The sequence below is a fragment of the Mustela nivalis genome (assembly GCF_964662115.1).
Source record: "Mustela nivalis genome assembly, chromosome: 17".
Lineage (NCBI taxonomy): Eukaryota > Metazoa > Chordata > Mammalia > Carnivora > Mustelidae > Mustela > Mustela nivalis.
This window is the reverse complement of record NC_139036.1, coordinates 5,428,730-5,450,081: the sequence shown is the minus strand read 5'-3', so window position 1 is coordinate 5,450,081 and position 21,352 is coordinate 5,428,730. Positions and strand designations below refer to the sequence as shown.

Sequence of the window (21,352 nt, the reverse complement as noted above, 5' to 3'; positions counted from 1 at the left end):
GGCCAATATTTCATCTCAAAGCTTTCAAGAATAATACAGTTAATTGGCTCAGTCAGTTAAGCATCCTGCCTTGGGCTCAGGTCATGATCCCGGGGTCCTGTGCACTATTTTTCATATTAGTTTCGTGCCCATCAGCACCTGTGTCTTCATGTTAGCACTGTATGCCTACCAGGTCCTTTCGAAACCACTCCCATCCTTTTACCCTTCTAACCACAGAGCGACCATTAAGTAGAGTTTCAAAACGGGTATCTGCCCAAGATCACAGAATATTCTAAGCAAATGTCTTCAATGATACCTCCTGTCCCTTCATCCCACAAGAATTGTTTTCTTTCCATGTGTATAAGAGGCATCTTGGAATGGATACCGCTTTGTGGAATTTACCATCAGCCCCAAATGCCTAAATGGTTAGGACTTAGTGCTACCCTCAAGGTCACTTAAGTACCCGAAGGGTGAGGAACACTTGAGACCGCTGGGTTCTTTGTATGGGAAAGGCACTCAGATCCCAAGTGCTGGAGGGGGAGGGTGCCCAAGATATCCAGATCGGAATTCCTCCGTAGCGTTTTATGGAGCGCTTTGAAAGAAGGGATTATTTCTAAACCCTTCTCTACCCACACTATGGTATCCTCTTATTCTTACGTACACCCTTAAAAGCTTGAGCATGATTAAGCTTGCATGATTAAGAAAACTCTAACATCTTCCCTAGGAACACGGTGCGAGATTTCACGTCTTCCTGAGAATATCTGCTAAGTGGGAAGGCACTGGAGCCGAGAACCATCTGTTCTATTATCAGACATGAGACAGGCAGGTGCAGAACCTACCACAAGCTCTCAGATTCAAAGGTTAGCGGAGACAGCCCTGGTTACTTTCTGGGGTCCCGGAAACAGCATCACTTAATATGTAAGACGATCCTATGATCGTAGGCTTTTATTTTGATTTAAATATCGAGGTCTTTCTGGACTTTTAACCAGAATTGTTAGGAACTCTGCAAAATAGAAACAATCCACAGTTTCTAGGTTTTGCTTATGACTTACAGCGCTGGCTAAAGCTAAAATTTAAGATCTAGCTATTAGATTAGGACAAACATTACATACCTCTGTATGTGTATGTATGGCCCTGTGTTTGGATGACGTAAAAATCGTGTGGTCTGATCCCCTCACTGGGGACCCCGTGGAACACCCTTGCTCTGCATACGAACCAGAGATGAGGCCTTGGACAGTAATGAGTCATTGCACTTTGCAAATTTCAGTGTGGCCTTGGACACCACACACTCTTTTTTCTTTTTTCTACAGACTCTTCACGCAAGTCTGTGCTGCAGGAGAGGGAAGAAATTGTCAGAAGAGAGGAGGGCAGGACAGACGTTGGTGAGCTCTACTCACCAGACTGAACTTGTCCTTCACAGGCCCAGTGTCTGCCAGCAGTTTGGTCCTCGGGTTCATTTTCAGAATGTCTCCAGTTGTGGTGCCAAGGAAGAAAAAGCTGTCGTCGGCGGCCATCTGGGGATCAGAGAGGAAAGAGGCCTAAAGACCTATGTTTTCTCAGGGATGCCCCTGAGCCCGGATTGGGGTGGGACAAACTTTCTCTGAGGCCCCAGGAAGACCTACAAAGGCGCTCATGACTCCTTTAATTTCCTCGGACTTTAGGATGGACACGAAGAGCCCAGGGCGCAGAATCAGGGCCAAACCGGGAAGTGGAGGAAATACGGGACTCCAGCCAGCCTGGGGATTTCTATCTAACTAATGTTAGATACACATGCAGAGAGAGCCTGCCAGTCCTGGTTCTGAAGATACCTCTGAAGGGCGTCTTGTGTTTGCTTTAATCTCATATTTTCCAAAGTCTATCTGCATAAAACATTGATGGGGTAGAGAAGAGAAACAAGTCAGTGGAGAATGGAGTTGTCTGTATGAGTGTGTGAGTCCACATTAAAGACATAGGAATAAGGACACCTGGGTGACTTAGTTGTTAAGTGTCTGCCTTCGGCTCAGGTCATGATCTTAGGGTCCTGGGATCGAGTCCCGCATCAGGTTCCCTGCTCAGCGGGCAGTCTGCTTCTCCCTCTCTCTCTGCTGATCCTCCTGCTTGTGTTCTCTCTCTCTCTCCCTCAAATAAATAAATAAAATTTAAAAAAAGAAGAATTATTTCATATTCCAATGCCATCAGGAGGGGCTATGGCCACGGAGTGCGTTCTGGACACACGGCTTCAGTCTAGGGGAGGCAGGCATCTGGTGTCCAGTGGCAGAGCCCAAGTCCTGGTAAAACAAGACTCCCCTGGGGCTGTGTCTAGGCAGCTCCTCTCCAGCTCCTAAAGGGAGCTCTGGAAGTGAGACTCGCCCTCACCTGCACCCCCTCAATCAGCATCCTCGAGGTCCAGACCTCATCTCTCGACGCTCAGCCCAAGGTACATGTACCTAGGTATGCAAAATGTGTGTGCACGCATGTGCACACGCACACACACACACAAACACACACCCCTCAGTCAATACTATTAACAGGACCTGGTTCCAATAATTATGGACAATCACACTTGGAGTAATACTTACTGTGATACTCATGACTATTCTTTTCATCTGACCCGTTTGGCACTCAGTTGGCCAGATTTTCCTATTCGGGAGATCCAGTTCCCACACTCGGATTGTCCCACTAAGGAAGAGAGACACAATCAAAGGAACATGCACTTAAGAATCTGCTGATCTCAGGGTGCCTGGGTGGTTCAGTGGGTTAAGCCTCATTTCGGCTCAGGTCATGATCTCAGGGTCCTGGGATTAAGCCCCACATTGGGCTCTCTGCTCGGCAGGGAGCCTGCTTCCTCCTCTCTCTATGCCTACTTGTGATCTCTCTGTCAAATAAATAAATAAAATCTTAAAAAAAAAAAAAAAAGAATCTCCTGATCTCTTCTCTGTTTTCTGCATTTCCCTGAAAAGGGGGCTGAAGAGAGGAGAACTGGATATTTCTGAGGGTTTGTTAGGCTTCGTGTTCTACTTAAAAGTTTTCACTCGATCAGGGTGCCTGGGTGGCTCAGTTAGGCAGATGCTAATTCGTCTCAGGTTGTGACCCTGGATCGACCCACGCATCTGTCTCCCGGTTCAGGGACAAGGGAAGTGCTTCATCACGGAGAGTCCTCTCTCTTCATGAGAAATAGCAACCTTAGAGCCATACAAAATCAGCATCTGACATAAGACTTGGTATACAGTTGGCATTTAATCATTGCACGTTAATATTAATAACTGTATAAATGTATCGTGGTCAACATAACAGCTGAAGCTAATAGTCAAAGGCAGAAAAGATTAATTTAAAAATAGTTTGACCGGACTGCCCAGCTGACTTAAGTCAGAAGAGCCCGTGACTCTTGATCTTGGGGTTTGAGTTTGGAGCCCCACATTGGGCAGAGATTACTGAAATAAATTAACTGCCAATAAATAAATAAAATAAAAAATAAAAAATAGATCAGTCAAGTTCAGTTTTCCTTTTCCTTTTAACCTCCAGAGCTATGCACATAGTAAGTGCCCTTAAATAAGTATTTTGAATACTTTCTTATTTGAATATAAATCTATTTCTTTTTTTTTTTTAAGATTTATTTATTTGTCAGAGGAATAGAGACAGTACAGACAGGCAGAGGCAGAGGGAGAAGCAGGCTCCCTGCGGAGCAGGGAGCCCGATGTGGGACTCGATCCCAGGACGCTGGGATCATGACCTGTGCCGAAGGCAGCCGCTTAACCGACTGAGCCACCCAGGCATCCCTGAATATGAATCTATTTCTTATTTGATTACTTCTCTTGAGTACTTTCAAAATTAAAACAAAATAAAAAACAAAAACAAAACCAGCTTCTCCGTGGCCTTCCTGGCAGACGTCATTTGGATGTCAAATCGGAATTTGCAGAATCTCCCGTGGGGGACGTTATTATGGAATATTTGGAGTTGGAAGCATCACGGAGGCGGCTGTGGATGTCTGACCTGAAGTCTTCCTTAAGAGTCCTTGTTCTCACTTACCACTGTCATACCCAGTTAAAGCCCATCTACAACATAGATTGTTCTAAGGAAAAGAAAAAGTTTGGAAGGGGGCAGCTTTGATTCAAGCTTTGGCCCCTGGAGGAACACTGTCCGTGGACATCAGAGTGGGCTGATGCCCACAGCCAAAGCCAAGCTGCTGAGGACCAGTGGGGCCCTCATCGCGCACAGCCTTCTGCAGCCAGGCTGTAACCCAGGAACGCACTGTGTGGTCGCCAGTGGCTGCGGAAGACAGGGTTACACCACCACCTGATTCCAGCTCACAGCGCTCTCCTACTAAGATTCACTCCTTAGGGGCTGGCTCCCATTCAGCCAGCCAGGTTCACAGCCACTAAATAAACCTGTCCTCAGAATTAGCCCTGGAACAAATATATGCTGCGTGTCACAAGGAGGGCACGGGACACACAGCAGATACGAGCAATCCCTCACTCTGGCTGGAAAAGGAGCCCCTGGTGTGTGCCTTTCACAGAGGGAGATCACGACGAGCTGAAACGGAGAGTTCCACCCAACATGGACGTTGACCCCACGTTCACAGCGTTCGGAACTTTTAACTGGTCGGCCACAGGAAAGATGATGCTTTCCTGCAGGTTGAACCTTGAACTCAGACTCCAGACCTGCTCTCGCTGCTGTCTTTCTTAGACAGATGCTGGCCTTCAGCTTGGTCCCCATTAGCTGGTTATGAGCTGACTCTACCGGAAATGATCTCATGTGGCTAAGAGCCGAACATCTAAAGCTTCCTGGCCCTTTCGCTTGCGAGCTATCATTTCAGAAGACCTAAATCAAGAGCAGGTGCTGAGAAACATGGACCAGCAAGTGAATCCGTGCCATTGTGCACGTTGCACTGCGAGCGTGAGTTGTAGGTGGGGTGTTATCAGTCACAAACAGACCAGAATCCAGAATGAATTTAGCAGGGGAGCAGAGCCCTCTACGGTTAGGAAGCACAGAATTCTCAAATAACCATATTGAAAAGAACTCCCGTTAAAAGGATTTTTAAGGACTACGAAATCATGCAAATTAGGACGTAAGGTATTGTCGCAGGGCTGATACTGAATTCCCCCAAGTTGGAACGACCTTGCTACGAGTACTGAAAACCCTGACTGCAGGCACGTACTTCCCAGCAGTGACAAACATCTCATCCCGGCACTTCGAGAAGAGCACCGTGGTGGCATTGCCCACGTTGAGGCCGGCCGCGGGACTGCCGCAGATGGCTTCTCTCTTCGCTATGCTCCACACGACCACACTGCCAAAACAAGAGGGACCGAAAAGTCAGAGGGAGACAGGCTCTCAAAGAGAAGAAACAAGTTTTTTTTAGTGGTTCTAGAATCAAAGGAAGAAAAGGAATGAAAGAATTACATAGAACCCCAGACGTCCCTGGCGTCACACTGGATATTGGAAGACAAGCAGGTGACACTTCAAAGGCTTTGACAGAAAATGATAAGGAGGCTGGAAACCAGGGACCCCATCAATGAAGCTGTAAAGACATTTTCAGAGAGGCAAGGCATAAAAATTTACCACCCATTTCTCTCATGTAAAAAGTTTTCCTTGGAGAAGTATTCCAGAAAAAAACAGCGCAACAAAGAGGATGACATCAGGCAGTGCTCGCAAATGTGACCATGTACCAGAGTCACATGGCAGGCTTGGCCAGAGGCTGCCGGGACTCACCCCCAGAACTTGAATGAGCGGGCTGGGGGATGGGACTGAGATCTCACTTTTCTAAAAAAGTCCCCAGTGATGCCGGTGCTCCTGGTCTGCGGACCCCAATTGGAGAAGCACTGCTTTGGGTTCCATTTCCTTTCTTCTGGTGCAATCACACAACTTAGCCTTAAACTGAACGTGTTTAGACAATAATACAAATGCTGGGGGAACATCCGAATGAAAATGATAAAGAAAAAGGAATGCGGATGTTACAAACTTTGGTTTCCTCCATGTAGAAGGGATTATCACAGGGCGTCTAAAATCCAGGTGGAACCAAGATGGGTAGGAATGGGGAGGTAGGAGGTGACATAAGAGCCATAATTTTTTTTCTTAGTAGGAAATTGACAGATACCATGGGAAGTAGAAAACTTGAGAGGCATATCCCCCTCCCCCTCAAAAAACACTCGTAAAACCAAGTCCCTCATGCCCAAGAGAAATGACATACATCTACACCAAGTCTTGCACATGAAGTTCATTACTGCATTATGAATAATAGCTTCCAGGTAGGAAAGACCCAGAGCCCCATCAACTGATGGAGAAGATGTGGTGTCGCCATACAGTGGAGTATTACTGGACAGATGAGCCTTGAAAACACTGTGCTTAATAAAAAAAATCAGTTGCAAAAGGCCACCTATTGTATTATCCCACTTAGGGGAGCCAGTCAGTGCAGGCAAATCTAGGGAGACGGGAAGTAGAGGAGCGGTTGCCCGGGGCTGGGAGGGTAAGGGCAGAGCAGGAACAGGGAAGGACCGCTAATGGGCGGAAAGTCTCTTTTTGGAGTGTTAAAATGTTCTACAATTGTTTGTGGTGGTGGTTATACCACTTGACATGTAAAAAATGTCTTTGGGGAAATATTTCAGCAAAAAGAAGAGGAAGAGAGGGAGAGAGGGAGAGAGGGAGGGAGAAAGGAAGAAAGGAAGGAATCCACTCGGATAACTACTATGCCAAAAAGTATACAGCCATATACTTTACATGGGTGGATTTTATGGTATGTGAAATATATCTCAATGAAGGTGTAAAAAAAAAATATCCCAGTGCTCCTGGAGAGAACTCTCCATGCTGGAGGGGATATGAATTCTGAATTCTTGGGTGTAGCTGGACAATATCCTTTCTTTATAAACCATGGAAAAGGATGGGGTGCCTGGGTGGCTCAGTGGGTCAAGCCTCTGCCTTTGGCTCAGGTCATGATCTCAGGGTCCTGGGATGGAGCCCCGCACTGGGCTCTCTGCTCAGCGGCGAGCCTGCTTCCCTCTCTCTCTCTCTCCTGCCTCTCTGCCTACTTGAGATCTTTGGCAAGTAAATAAATAAAATCTTTAAAAAAAAAAATGTCACCACCTCTGGGGTCACACTGCCTGGGTGGTTCTCCCCACTCTACTACTTAACCAGTTGGTGGCCTTCGTTTATCACCTGTCACATGACCCCGGAGCTCCCACTTCGAGTTAAGGTGATAATACTAAGGTGTTCACCCCACTGCCAAATCAACTGTTGTCATTGATGATGATGATGTCATCTTTCTTTTACAGCAAAAGTGCCCAACTTCAGCTGCACGTTGGAATCGCCTGGGAAGCGTTGAGGCTGCCAAAGCCCAGGCCAATCAAATCCAGCTTCCTGGAGGTGGAGTTAGGTATCCGGGATTTCTGAAACTCCCCATGGGATGCCTGGGTGGCCCAGTTGGTCAAGCATGGCCTTTGGCTCTGGTCATGATCTCAGGGTTGTGGGGTCAATTCCCACATCGGGCTCCCAGCTCAGCGGGGAGTCAGCGTCTCCATCTCCCTCTGCTTGTGCCCTCTGTCTGTCTCTCTCAAATGAATAAATTAAAACAATAAAGCTCCCCCGTGGTTTGCAATGAGCATCTCAGGTTGAGAACTCTGGCCCTGTGGTACCACAGGCTTTGCACAGGACACACAGCTGAACAGGGACAGGCCAACAGAGAATGTCCATGGGGAGAGGGCGCAGAACATACCTAGAGATTAACGTGAGTTCATTACCTTCCGTCATCTGGGCCTCCGAGGGACACCAAGTACAAATCGTTTGGTGAAAAGGCCAGCGCTTCAATTTTGCCCTTGTGAAGTGACAGCCGGGCAATCAGCTCCCTTTTTTTATAATCCCACAGAATGATATCTGCCTGGGGGCAAGAAGACACAGTCAGAACACAGCCCAGCTTCCAAAGGCTCTGAGGGGAGAGCTCCCCATCTGGGCGAGAAATAATCAGTAATTGCACTTTTTCTGGAAATTAGATCATGTCTTAACACACACAACGGTGAGAAACCGGCAACAGTTTTAAAAGAAGCAGGGACTAGAAAAATAAAAATAAAAATGAATTAAGCAGGGACTTTTCAGTTCCTGAGCGTTATCAGTCTGCAAGCTGCCGGGTCCGGTGTGAACACCAAAATACTTTATCCTCAGGCCTAGGGAATGAAGACAAGATCAAAGAGGAGGCCAAGGGAAGAAGAGGGAGAGGAAGGATGTGTGTCAGCACAGAGCCGAGCTGGAGAGGGAGCCGGGTTTCTGGGGGGCGGGAGGGCACCTCACTATCCATTGCCAGGGAGCTGTCTTTCACGCATTCACCTTGAAGCCCATGAATGTGACCTGTCCGGAGGCTATGTAAACCCCACTCTTGGAGATGGTCACACAGGAGACGTTGTTGCTATGACCGTGCAGGAAATTCTGTTCCTGGGTGTTAATTGCCTGAATCAGGATCGTGCAGCCCAGAGGGTAAATGAGATGCTCTTGGTCAGGATGGCATTTCAGGCCCGTGGGCACGTGTCCTGAAAGGGAGAGGTTAAAGAAGAGTAGCCATTAAAAAATAAATAAGTAAGTAAAAATAAAAATAGTAGTAATTAGGGGCGCCCGGCTGGCTCCAACCGTAGAGCAGCTGACTCTTCATCTCTGGGTTGTGAATTCAAGCCCTGGGGTTTGACATGGAGCTTACTTAAAACAAAACAGTTAGGGGGCGCCTGGGGCGGCTCAGTCGGTGAAGTGTTTGCCTTTGGATCAGGTCCTGGGATGGAGCCCCCTGTTGGGCTCCCTGCTCAGGGGGAAGTCGGCTGCCCTCTCCCTCTGCTGCTCCCCCTGCTTGTGCTCACTCCCCCTATCTGTCAAAGAATTAAATAAAATCTTTTTAAAAAATAGTAATAATTTGGTAAAGTGGCCAATTTTTAAAAAACTGAACGGAAAAGAGAACGCTTTTGGAATAAACCGGATTTCAACTAAAGTAAGTGTGTTTTGTGTGTGTGTGTGTGGGGGGGGGGTAATGTAATTTTATTCAACCGACAAGGTCAGCCTAGTATACCACTTCTCATACCCTAACAAGTATAAAATTGCCAGGGGATCTGGTGAAAATGCAGATTCGGATCTGAGGTCTGGAGAGGGGCTGACATTCTGCATTTCTCACAAGCTCTCAGAGATCCTGTCGCAGGTCCAGCAATGTCACTGTTGGAGAGCGAGGCCCCAGGGCCAAGTGTGTAATGCTGAGAAGCAGATTTCCTGAGTGCCTGTCTCTGCAAGTGCAAAGGCATGAGGAATGTGAAGTCACTGCAGAAGTTGGATAAAAATAATTTGGTTCTAAGTCACCACCAGGCACTCTAAAGAAGTCAGGCCCTCTCAGTGTGAGACCCCATCCCCCAACCCCCCCATCCTCTAGGTATTTGCCAAGAACCATCTCAAGAACTGCAAACCTTTGCTAAATGTTTTAATATGAAATAGACAGAAGTCCTTCCTTATCACTCAACATGGGTCAGAATTCCTGGGGTTGTGTTTGATAGTATTTTATAGTATAAACTGTAAAGTCAGTTTGATCAGTTAAAAATCACTTCAAGTGGAATAGTATTCCAGGTGTAGATTAAGGAAAAATAATTTTTATAATAACATATTCGATCTTCTTTCTAAAAGTAGGATGTGTTTTTCCAAAGTCTCCCTTCAGGGTTTCCAGTGGCATTTTCCATTTTTTCAACTTCAATTTTTCCTCATAAAGATCTCACACATTTCTTGGTATGTTTATTCCTGGGTATTTTAAAATTGTTCTATGGCTATTTCCTACTCCATCAAAAGAGTCATAAATATTTATTAATATCATCTTCTGGTCTTTTAGTGAATTCATCTCTTACATTTAACTCCCTCTAGAATTTATTTTGGTCCATAATGTGATTCCGGGAGCTAAGTAGATTTTTTTTTTTTTTTGCTCAAATTGCCAAATATATTTATTGAATAAATGATTTCTCTTGCTTTAATTGAGGTCATTCCTTTTTCATGCAGTAGGTTCTCAAAAGACTAAGGTTTGTGTCTTTGGGAGTGATTTACTCATTATATGTAGAGTTACTCAGTTGTAGTTACCTTATAAGCAATCATATGGCTATCCATATGGGAAAATGTAAAATTAGATTCAACTTCACACCAACCACAAACAGTACATCTCGAATAGATCAAGGACCCAACTGTGACAAACGAGACTTAACGTGTACACAAGTTGTAGGAAATGACTTCTTCGACAGGTCACAAAAACAGCAAATGCTAACAGAAAAGGCCAATACATTTGTCCAGTTATGTTAAAAATTTAAAGTTTTTAGTGACACTTGACAAGATGAAAAGAAAAACGGAAACCAGTTGAAGATATTTGCATTGGCCAAGACAGACAAGCATCCTACCCAGAATATGCAAAGAGCTATGGCAGAGAAATAAGAAAGACACAAAGGGCTTTAACAGAAGGATGAGCCAAGGATGTGGAACAGGCAACTAATGAGGGGGGAAAGTCAAAAGCCAATAAACATATGAAAAGGCAGGCAACTCTGCAAGTAATCAAGGAAATGCAAATTACATCTCAAATGCATACCATTTCCTCTCCATCAAAATGGCTACAATTAAAAAGGCTGATAATATGGGGCACCTGGGTGGCTCAGTTGGTGGTGAAGCAGCCGCCTTTGGTGAGGTCCTGATCCTGGGGTCCTAGGATGGAGCCCCACATCGAGCCCTGAATCAGGCTCCCTGCTTCTCCCTCTCCCTCTGCTTGCAGGACCCTGATTATGCTCTCTCTGTGTCAAATAAGCAAATAAAATCTTTAAAGAAAAAAAAAAAGCAGGCTTCAGAATGTGTCCAGGATGATATTTCTATAAAATATATATTTATATAAAATATAGAAATATGCAACTTTGTGCTATAAATTATTTATATATAGCATATTTAATATTTTACATGTACAGTAAAATGTAAAAACATAGCTAGAAAGAGTACACATTACCTTCAGGAAAGTGGTTGTCTCCAAAGAGGGAGAAAGGATATGATAGTGTGTCAGGAGAAAGAACAGAAAATGTGATTTTTTTTTCTTAAAAATACTAACTCAAATAAGAAAAAGTGTCAAAATTTGCTAATTCTGCATGCAATACTCTGTATTCATTGTGCCATCCTAAATTTCTGTTCAACTATTTTATGATAAAACTAAAAGAGCCCTACACTACCCCCTGCATACCATTGTTAACACAAAGATGTGTATTTCTCCAGATTTATTTCTTTGCATTTGATAATTAGGGCTCTTGGTTGCTAGCAAGAAAGGTCGTTTCTGGCAGAACTTAAAGGGAAAAATAATTTCTTGGAGGAAAAAGCTCACAGAACTGGTAGGAAGTATGGAAAATCAGACTTGAAAAAGAGACAGGACCAGTAGCTAGGCCAGACCAAGAGACATGAACTAAGGAATTCTTATTCCCACTGGGCTCCATTCTTATGCCCCAGTCCTGAAGAGGGGAAGCTCTGGGTGGGCACTTCTGGCCCCCGCTGAGCAATGATGTCACCTTTCTCTGAACTGTCCTCCAATGAGTTAGGAGAGGAAGCCTCCGCCCCTTTAAGACCTGATCAAAGGCAGCAGATACCCCTCTTGGTCTATCTTGGGATTCTCCTCAAATAAAAAGATATTGGGATGTTGAGTAGCCAAAATCACACATGTCCCCTAGAATAAACACATTTCCCTCTTTTCTCCATATATACTCACGTCCACCACTCCCACCTCTCTCTCTCTCTCTCTCTCTCTCTCTCTCTCACACACACACACACACACAGACTTAAACTGTAATATGCTCATACCACATGTACTATTGGGCAAGTCGCGTTTTACAGCTAACATACCTTTCACGTCTTTCCTTGTTCTTGCCCTATAGATCTGTCTCATTTATCTCATTTTTCTTAAGGGTTATGTAGTATTTTGTACAAAAGGACTATAATTTAAAAAATAATTTACTGGGGTGAAATTCACATAAAATAAACCATTTTGAAGCAGGGGACGATCCAGGGGCAGTTAGTACATACACACTGTCAAAGGACCACTACCTCTGTCTAGTTCCAAAACACTGCTGGACTGCAATTTTTTTTTAAAGATTTTATTTATTTATTTGACAGAGAGAATGAGATCACAAGTAGGTAGAGAGGCAGGCAGAGAGAGAGAGGGGGAAGCAGGCTCCCTGCTGAGCAGAGAGCCTGATGTGGGGCTTGATTCCAGGACCCTGAGATCATGACCTAAGTCGAAGGCAGAGGCTTAACCCACTGAGACACCCAGGTGCCCTGCAATTGTTTTTAAACCAATTTCTAACCAATGGACAGGTGGGTTTCCTCCGGTATATAGGCAATGATACAGAGTACCATAGTGAATCCCACAGTACATAGTTCTTTTGGAAACTTTTTTTTTTTTTTAGAAGATTCTTATTTATTTATTTGTCAGAGAGAGATCAGAAGCATGGAGAGTGGCAGGCAGAACAGGCAGAGCAGGCAGAGGCAGAGGGAGAAGCAGACTACCTGCTGAGCAAGGAGCCCATGTGGGACTCGATGCAGGATCCCGGAATCATGACCCGAGCCTAAGGCAGACGCTCAACCAACTGAGCCGCTGAGATATCCCTCTTTTGGAAACTTGAGCAAGTGGCTCAAGTTTTAGAAGTCCCAAGATTATTCTCATTAGAAATCTTAATGGGTACTACAAAAACTCTTTCAAAAAGGTTGTAAAATTTATGCTTCTGGCAGTAGTAATCAGAGCCATTTGTTATTCTTATCCTACTGTCATCTCTATTTGTAGCTTTGCCCGCCTGAGAAAAAAAGAGTCAAGGTTTTAATAGCAGGGTTTTTTATTTGTTTTGTTTTAACTTTTTTAAAAACTATTTTTTAAAAGATTTTATTTGATTATTTGACAGAGATCGCAAGTAGGCAGAGAGGCTGGCAGAGAGAGAGGAGGAAGCAGGCTCCCCACTGAGCAGAGAGCCCGATGTGGGGCTCAATTCCAGGACCCTGGGATCACGATCCTAGCCGGAGGCAGAGGCTGTAACCCACTGAGCCACCCAGGCGCCCCTTGTTTAAACATTTTGAGCTAGTAGCCGTTTATATTTCTTTTTTTTTTTAAAGATTTTATTTTATTTATTTGATAGAGATCACAAGTAGACAGAGAGGCAGGCAGAGAGAGAGAGGGGGAAGAAGCCTGCATGTCGAGCAAAGAACCTGATGTGGGGCTCGATCCCAGGACCCTGGGATCATAACCTGAGCCGAAGGCAGCGGCTTTAACCTTCTGAGCCACCCAGGTGCCCCGCCATTTATATTTCTTTACCCCTTATCCATTTCAGGGGTCAGCAAATATTTTCTATAAAGGGCCAGACAGTAGGCATCATGGACCACAGTTACTCAAGAATGCTACCATAGTGTAAAAGCGGCCATAGACAACATATCAACAAATGTGCATGGCTGGGTTCTAGTAAAACTTTAAAATCAGAGCATGGGGCGCTTGGGTGGCTCAGTGGGTTAAGCCTTTGCCTTTGGCCCAGATTACAATCTCAGGGTCCTGGGATCAAGCCCAGTATCAGTAAGCCTGCTTCCCCCTCTCTCTCTGCCTGCCTCTCTGCCTACTTGTGATCTCTCTCCCTCTGTCAAATAAATAAATAAATAAAATCTTAAAAAAAAAAAAAATCTGAGCCAACAGTCTATAGATTGTAGACCCTTGATCTGTTGGTCTATTGTGGCTGTTTTTAGTTTAGAAACTCTTCGCGTGATAGGATAAACATGGCCTTATCTACTCCAGTCAATTGATAAATGTGGCTATTCTAGTGCCAATATCAAATTCTTAATAACTGTAGCTTTATAAAATGCTTTCATACGCCAACAACTATGTTTGGTTTGCTTAAATAATAAATTCCCATCAAAATACAATACCTACAATAGTCAAGCACCATTGCACATTCACACTCTCAAGGTGAAATTCATAAACTTTAATGTAACTCTGCAAGGAGTTCTAGCATGAAAATGAGAAAAGGGGCTTTGCATTGGCTTCTAATTTGTTTCCATGCGAAAGCTAACCTCTGTCATGGCCATGGGAAGCAATGGAATATAAGGGACTAGGTATTTATTCTTAGAGCTCGACAAAACAGAATGAACTCGGTTGCAGAGCTCTGTTTTGGAAGCTCTGCACTGGTCACTGGGGTGACCCCCTGCACTCTGAGGTCACTCACTCTCTTTCTTTAACCAATGACCTTGTCACCAGCTACAAAGATTTCTCAGATGCACTAAGCTGCCCACTTTCTATCAGAAACTATTAAACCAAAACGAAGAGTCAAGAGCCAAGTCCCAGAATGTGCCTAAAAACTTTAATCTTTGATGGTTCTGCATCTGCATTATCATAATTTTAAAACTTCCAGGCAACACAACGCACTTTTAAAAAAGGTTTACTTTTTCTAAATCATAACGTATTGCTTGTTTCCTTCCTTCACACCCAACATCAAGAGCACTTCCTCCCACCACCCACCCCTTAAATTTCAAAATAACAAGCAGTCCTAAATAAGATGTGAACTGAACCAGCATGTCTCCCCTGACCCGAGCATCTTTCCTCTCCAGCTCCCCCTGGCGTCCTCTCCGCCTTTTATCCGGGTCTGAAATCCTCACCATTAAGAATTCTTGGGTTAGGGGACAAGATCATTCCCTAAAGCAGCTGCTCACACCCACGTTCAGTCCCCAGCCCGTTCTCATTAGCACATCAGCTGGGGTTCTAGGAGTTTCTTGGTCCCAGGGGCCGAGGGGCGGGCAGCTCTAGGGGCTGCGCGAGGGCTTATGGCCAAGGTGGAGCTGACCATGGGGTGAAAGATTACGGCCACCCCACTCATCCTCGATCCCGGGGAGGAGGCCCTTGTCCTTTCTAGGTGCTGCGAAGCCATCCTAGTTCCTGAGACTTGGAGCGAGGAAGGGACTCCCCGGGGCCCTGGGGCAGAAGAGAGCTTGGCCCTGACCAGTGTCCCTCACTGCCTTCCAGGTGCACCCGGGGTCCCACACCGGTGTCCCCGTTCGCGCTACTCGTCCCCGGGGCTCGCAACCCGCCCAGCCCAGACACGCTCGAGGCCTCACCGTTGAAGCCAATCACGGCCTCAAGCTCCAGCTCGGCCACCTCGGCTTTGAGCGAAGTTTGGTTCTCCATCCCCAGGAGCTTGGGCTCTCCACGCTCTCAGCTTACGGCGGCGTAGCGTCTGCCAGTCGGTATGGTAACGGACGTGCGCATGCGCTCCGGACTGCCGCGCCCCGAGCTCGCGCTGCAAAAGGAGGTGGGCTTTCCCCCCTCCCCTTTCCCTGGAAATTTAAGGTCGCTGAGTGCACGCTTTCCCTCCACGGAAAGCATCTGTGACTTTTTTCGCAACTATAGAATCAAGCACTGATATAATGAAAAATAATATATAATGACCACTTCTTTGGGTCCCTTGTTGGAAGCAGGGTTGAAAAGAATTTTTAAGCTTTTTTGAACTATCACTTTACGTATAAAGTTCACTCTAAGTGAGTTTTAGTAAATTTACACAGCACAGTCGGGCCGCTGTGCCCCCTGTCCAGTTTTTTGTTTGTTTGTTTTGTTTTTGTTTTTGTTTTGAAGCGGGATGAAAATTCAGGTAACTGCTGGAAGTGTTGAGATGCGCCCACCTTCCCGGGAAAATGCTCAGATTTTTGCCCAACAGTTTAATTTTCATTGGGCCAGGCTGTTCGCGTCCCTCAGGGGGAACCGATTAGATTAGATTGCTCCAATCTGACGTTCCCCGGGGGCCGCTTCGCTTTCGTGATTATCCTTTCCAACCCCAGGTGTACGCTCCCCGGGCAAACGCCGGGTTGCGGTCGCGCCCGGTCGAACCGCGGGGTATGAGCCGCTCGGGCCGCCGTAGTCAGCTGCCGCGAGCAGGAAGTGTCCGACAGCGGCGGCGGCGGGCGGAGACTGCACGATGGCCCCGGACCCCTGGTGAGCCCTGGGTGAGGGCGGCCGCGTCGAGGGTCCGCGGGGGAGGCCGGGCTTCCGGGGAGCGGACGGTAGCCAAGCTTTGGGGCTGGGGGAGCCCCTCAGGAGAAGGGGAGGGGCCTTCCCGTGCCCAGGGGGACCGCGCCGCGTCCCGCCAACCTCGGTGCTCGCGGGGGTGGCCCGGGAGGGGAACCGGGTGGACACTGGGGAGGTGAGGACGAGTACCGACTCCCGGACACATGCGTTTAGTCCTTCTGGGCTGCCTCTGGCCGCGGGGACTTCCCGCCCGTCCTGCTGCGGAGCTGGCTGGTGGTGCAAGCTTCCTTGGACTGCCGGGAGAGTGAAGTCCGAGTCACCTTTTTGTGGAACGCCGGTGCATCGGGTGACCTCCCCCCTCTTACCTCCGGGACTGAGAAAACCGAGGTTCAGAATCCACGGTCATCCGCCGGTTAGTAACCAGTTGGCAGTAGGACCTAGATCTTGTGGGCCCTTCAAAAAACTTAGAGGAATCAGGGAGGGAAATTACGCATTTGTTTGTAAGGCGGCTAACCCTTCCCTGAGTCAGGCTGTTTCTGCTGCAGCAGCTCTGCAGTTAAAAAAAAAAAAAAAAAAAGCTGGAAAGGGTTATTTCTTCAACAATTACATCCCAAGGACTGAATGATGAAAAGCAAGTTCTGATCCTAAGGAACATCTTGCTACCTGCATGTCGGACTGGAGTTTTTTGGTTTAATGATTAAAAGCATATCCTAGCTCTGGAAAGTTCTTGTTAATATTTCTGGCATAATTTATAATTAAGTTGTAGGCACTGTGACTACTAGAATAGGTTGCAGGATCAAAGCATTACTTCCGCTCTGGGTTAACAGCGCCAAATGGCTCACTTGATTTAATGATTTTTTTTCCACCTAATTTTAACACCTGTTGTACACTCTGATAGAAAATACCATTTCCAGAGAAAAAGAGCGCCACATCTTCAGCTCTGTCATTTGGAGTACTGATTTTTAAAAGGAAAGCGTATATACTATGCGTATATATTATATATCATGTACAAGTATCTCCAGCTTCTTGAGACTTTACATTGTGCTACTTTGGTTTTATGAAAGACTTACCTTAGTACTTCTTTTCGCTAACCAAAAGAAATCAGAAGAGGGTTTTTGCTTTTATGAAAAAAGAGGGGAAAGCAAAGCTAGCCTTCAGTGTTTCTTTTGTAGCAAAAGGTCATAGAGACATTGCATTCCCCAGGTCCAGGAGAGCGATCCCCCACTCCAAGCTCCTTCCAGGAAACTACATTCTGCATCTCAGCATCCAGCTCTCATAGCTTTGAAATGTATCTGCGAGCATCCGGGCTTTATCTTGGTTTATTTTGTGTATCCCTTAGCAAGATGTGCCCCCAAGGTATCAGAAAAGTCCCAGAGAGGTTATTTTTGGGGGTTTAGGAAAGCTCAAAAAACGTTTCCATATATATTTATGGTAATTGGCCCCTTTGCTTTTACACCATTTCAGCTGAGGAAAGGTTTTGTAGGAAGACTATTTTTGGATAGTGAGGGAAACCTGCGTGTTTCACAAAGCAAAGCACATATCTCTGTGACATAAAATTTTTACAGAAAGGATGATTTTTTCATGGTACGTAATAATGCATGGTACATATAATGAATAACCATAATTTAATTATTTCCCTCTTTGTACCTCTTTGTAATGTTAGAGTTTGTTTTGTTTAGCTATTACAAAGACTCCCTTTTGTTCCATTCCTTATTTCCTCCACTTGCTTCCTAGAAGTGGAACTATTGGATTGAAGGATAAGAATATTTTTAAGGCCCTTGATATGTATTGCTAAATTGCCCTCCACCTCCTGGGAGCTAAGCCCCTCACTATACATAAGGTAGGAAGTAAAGCTCAGAGGTGGCTGTCCATGTAGATTGCTGGAAGCCATCACTGGACCCCAGGCCTCTTCTCCAGTTTATGCTGAGAGCACATCACGTTCCCTCGTACTCTCAAGTAGTTTGACCCAGCAGCTTTCTCCCCTGACTGCTGACAGTGAAACAGTGAGGGAACTCTGTTGGGTTAGCATCGGCTATCTTGCAAAGTGGATTGCTGGTCAGGAGGGCCGAAGGGAGTACAGAACGGGACTTTGACAAAACCTATAAAAACAGACTTGACTACATACAGCCTTGCCTTCCTGCTCTTGAAAAACCATAGGTCAATGATGCTTTACTCCTGAGTGATATCCTAATGTTGAAAATGGAATGTTTGTTGGCTAATTGAGCATAATAATAAAAAAAGTGGAATATAGCAGTGACAGCTTTAATGGCATATCAGAGCAAGGGGCAAGCTCACTTTTTAATGGAGGAAGCAAGGGATGACTGCCTCTGAAGTGGTTCTTTGCTGAAGCTAATTAACTTTACTGCTGGGGCAACATATTTTTTTTTTTTTAAAGATTTTATTTATTTATTTGACAGAGAGAGATCACAGTAGGTAGAGAGGCAGGCAGAGAGAGGGGAAGGGAAGGAAGCAGGCCCCTGCTGAGCAGAGAGCCCGATGCGGGACTCGATCCCAGGACCCTGAGATCATGACCTGAGCCGAAGGCAGCGGCTTAACCCACTGAGCCACCCAGGCGCCCCAACATATTTGTTGATGATACATTATTTCTGGAAAAATTACAGTTTAACAGACCTTACCAGTTTTGTATTCTGGTTGGGCCTTTCTTGGGTCCCTTCTAAAAATTGTTATGGAAGGTAAAATACATGCAAAGTGGGATAGTATCATACATACTATGACCCTGTGTAATGTATAATATAACCCCTTTATACTCATCACTGGATTCCTGTAATTACCAGTATTCCCCCAAACTTCATCATCCACATCTTTCTCCCCCCTGAGATTTTTTTTCCCTGAGTAAATCTCATACATATATGAATTTAACTGTGCGTTAAGTGTTTTTGTGGCAGAACAGGAGCTCAGTCCATGGTCTGGCAACTTCTCTTTGCTCCTCTTTGTGGATTCGTTGTCTCTGCCTTTTGGCATCACCATCCTCTGAGTCACCCAGGCCTGGAAGTTCCAATCATCCCCTTTCTCTTCACTCCTCCTATCAGATAATTAAGCCTTTGGTTTTTCTCTTAAATTTTATGTGATCTGTTCATGCTGTGGTCCGATCCTTTTAGCCCTGTGCCTCGCAGGCAGTAGATACTGGTGACCCGTTCTAGAATTGGAGAGCTGGAAAAGTCTTCCTGTCTCCCGCCCACGTCTCTCTCGTGCCTAGCCATTTGTGCAACCGAACGCAGATTCCTGAACTAGTACCTTAGGCACTTGTATGCTTGATACCGTGATGAGGCTGCCCATGACCTCTAGGTATAGATCGGAAGACCCAGGGGAGCTTTCACAATTCCTCGTGTCCAGGTTGAGCCACATTCAAGTTCAAGCAGAATGCATGGGGCTGGGGGCCAGGACTTGGCTGTGATGTTGTTGTTTGAAGATTCCCCTGGTGAGTCCAGCCCTAGAAAAGTTTTAGGACCATTGCTCTCCAAAGCCAACATGGGAAGGTGAGGAGTGGGAGCGAGTTATCTGGGGTTTTGGCCTTCTGCATTTCACAGAACCTCTTCAAGGGCTCACTCGATGTGTGAAAGGGTCCCCTACAGCTCTAAAGCCCTCTTTCAAAAGTCTCAACTGATTACTCTGGTGTTCAGGGCTCTGCAGAAACTAGCTTCCATGTATCTGTGCCCTTTGATGTCGAATCCGCCCACCCAGGGCCGCTCAGCCAAATGCACCAGGCACATGTCCTTCCATTTCCTTCCTTTCACCCTTGCTTGCTCCTTGGGCCTTTTGCCAAGTCAAGGATGTGCCCCTCCCTCCTGCTTCAGCCTTGTAGTTCAGCCCATGATGTACCCTCTTGGCCCAGCCTGGTCAAGTCTGAGTGCCCTAAGCCATCAGTTACTCTCGTTTCCGGTCTTCATTTGGAAGGAGCTGCTGTATCACACCTTATTACTTTTCATAGGTGTGGTATGGGGCCGCAGAACCAGACCTAAGCTCCTCTTTTCAGAGAGGACGGTATGGGCGGGGGAGAAGGGAAGATGTGGCAGAGCTGGAGCCAGGACCAGTATCCTTTTCTTTTCTTTTCTTTTCTTTTCTTTTTTTGGTGGAAGGGGCAGAGGGAGAGGGAGAGAGAATCTCAAGCAAGCTCTGTGCTCAGGCCAGAGCCGGACCTGGGGTGTGATCTCACGACCTTGAGATCATGACCTGAGCCAAAATCAACAGTCAGACACTTAACCAACTGAGCACCCAGGCACCCCTTCCTCCTATTTTCTTAATTATGTGTTGTATCCCCTGCTGTTTTTTGTATTCGTGAACATACACACACTTAACCGTGAATATTTGCATGAGGCTGCTTTAGTGTGTAGTGGGGAGTTGCTAAAGATCGTGCTTCTTGGCATGTGAAGTTCAGAATGTAACATTTTTCATCCAGGACCTGGCCCAGATCAAGGGTTCGACTGTCCCCCACTGTTGGAATTACTGTAGAAAATTGCCAAGGGAAGCGATTGGAGATTGTTTTTTCTATCACTGAAAAACACATTTGCCAAGGTGCCTCAGTGTACGAATACTGTGTGGGAGTTCAGAGATTTTGAGAAATGGATCATTTTACTTTTTCAAGCAGAAATGGGGACGTTAGGACAAGTAGCAGTTTTCAGTATTTGGTGCTGGGACAGTGCTGGGAAATAGGTTGGTTGTACGGAGCAGACCACCTAGTAGGGGAGACGCAGTGTGTGCACGCACCTAGCTTTTCTCTGTGAAACAGATAGAAATGTGATTTGGTCACATGTATTTAATATTGCCTCTGACTCTCCACAAATATTTTTTAAAAAAATGTTTGACAGTATTTTGTCACAAAAGGGCAAAATAAGAGACAACTGGGAATTCATCGTGAATTTTCCAAAGCCTCAAATGCTATGAATACAAAATAGAAACTTAGCAAATGCTCTGAGAGAGTTCTCGTAAGTTTAGATGTCAGGAGGGTGTGTGTCCCATGTCCCCAGAGCATTTTGTTGTAGGATAAATAGTACTTCCTGTGCCTGTTTTGTAAAGTTCCCCTACTGGCTCCTTCCTCACCTTGCCTGAAACTCTCTGTTCTCTTATCCTGCCTTATTTTTCTTCTTAGTGCTTGATATATTACGTGTTTATCCTCTGCTTTTTCTCCCTTCGCTAAGCATCTTGAGCAAGGGACCTTGTCTGTTTTGTCACTGCTCTGATCTCCAGGGCCTGTAGCAGTGCTTGGCAAGAGGAGGTCCTCCATAAACATTTGCCGAATGTTCTGGAAGTGAATGGATTCAGACACATTGCCATGGACAGAATGGCGAGGTGGTTAGGAGCAGAGGCTCAGGGCCGGACCACCTTGGTTTACAGATGGGGTACCACCTGGGCAAGTCTCTCTACCTCTTTGTGCCCGATTTT

At 45.8% G+C, this 21,352-nt stretch overlaps 2 protein-coding genes across 16 annotated transcripts in view; one reads left to right on the top strand and one right to left on the bottom strand.

The window, feature by feature from the left end:
• The window catches only part of CFAP52 (cilia and flagella associated protein 52), a 36,597-nt gene extending 21,267 nt beyond the window's left edge, over positions 1-15,330 (bottom strand). Inside the window, exons 1-6 of the mRNA XM_082708215.1 lie at positions 15,049-15,330; positions 8,266-8,465; positions 7,686-7,822; positions 5,114-5,242; positions 2,538-2,637; positions 1,377-1,493 (exon numbers count right to left, since the gene is read on the bottom strand). Coding sequence (XP_082564341.1) covers positions 1,377-1,493; positions 2,538-2,637; positions 5,114-5,242; positions 7,686-7,822; positions 8,266-8,465; positions 15,049-15,118 — 753 coding nt within the window. The 5' untranslated portion in view covers positions 15,119-15,330. The remainder of the gene's footprint in view (positions 1-1,376; positions 1,494-2,537; positions 2,638-5,113; positions 5,243-7,685; positions 7,823-8,265; positions 8,466-15,048) is intronic.
• Positions 15,331-15,709: 379 nt separating this feature from the next.
• The window catches only part of STX8 (syntaxin 8), a 243,623-nt gene continuing 237,980 nt past the window's right edge, over positions 15,710-21,352 (top strand). For 3 of the 15 annotated variants that reach the window (XR_014305041.1, XM_082708237.1, XM_082708238.1), the window contains exon 1: positions 15,816-15,919. Coding sequence is in view for 4 of the 15 variants with exons in the window: in XM_082708237.1 (XP_082564363.1) it covers positions 15,903-15,919 (17 nt within the window). In the remaining 11 variants the exon portion in view is untranslated. Of the gene's footprint in view, positions 16,365-21,352 lie in introns of all 15 variants that reach the window. The other 12 variants (XM_082708232.1, XM_082708233.1, XM_082708229.1 and 9 more) reach the window with 11 other exon arrangements.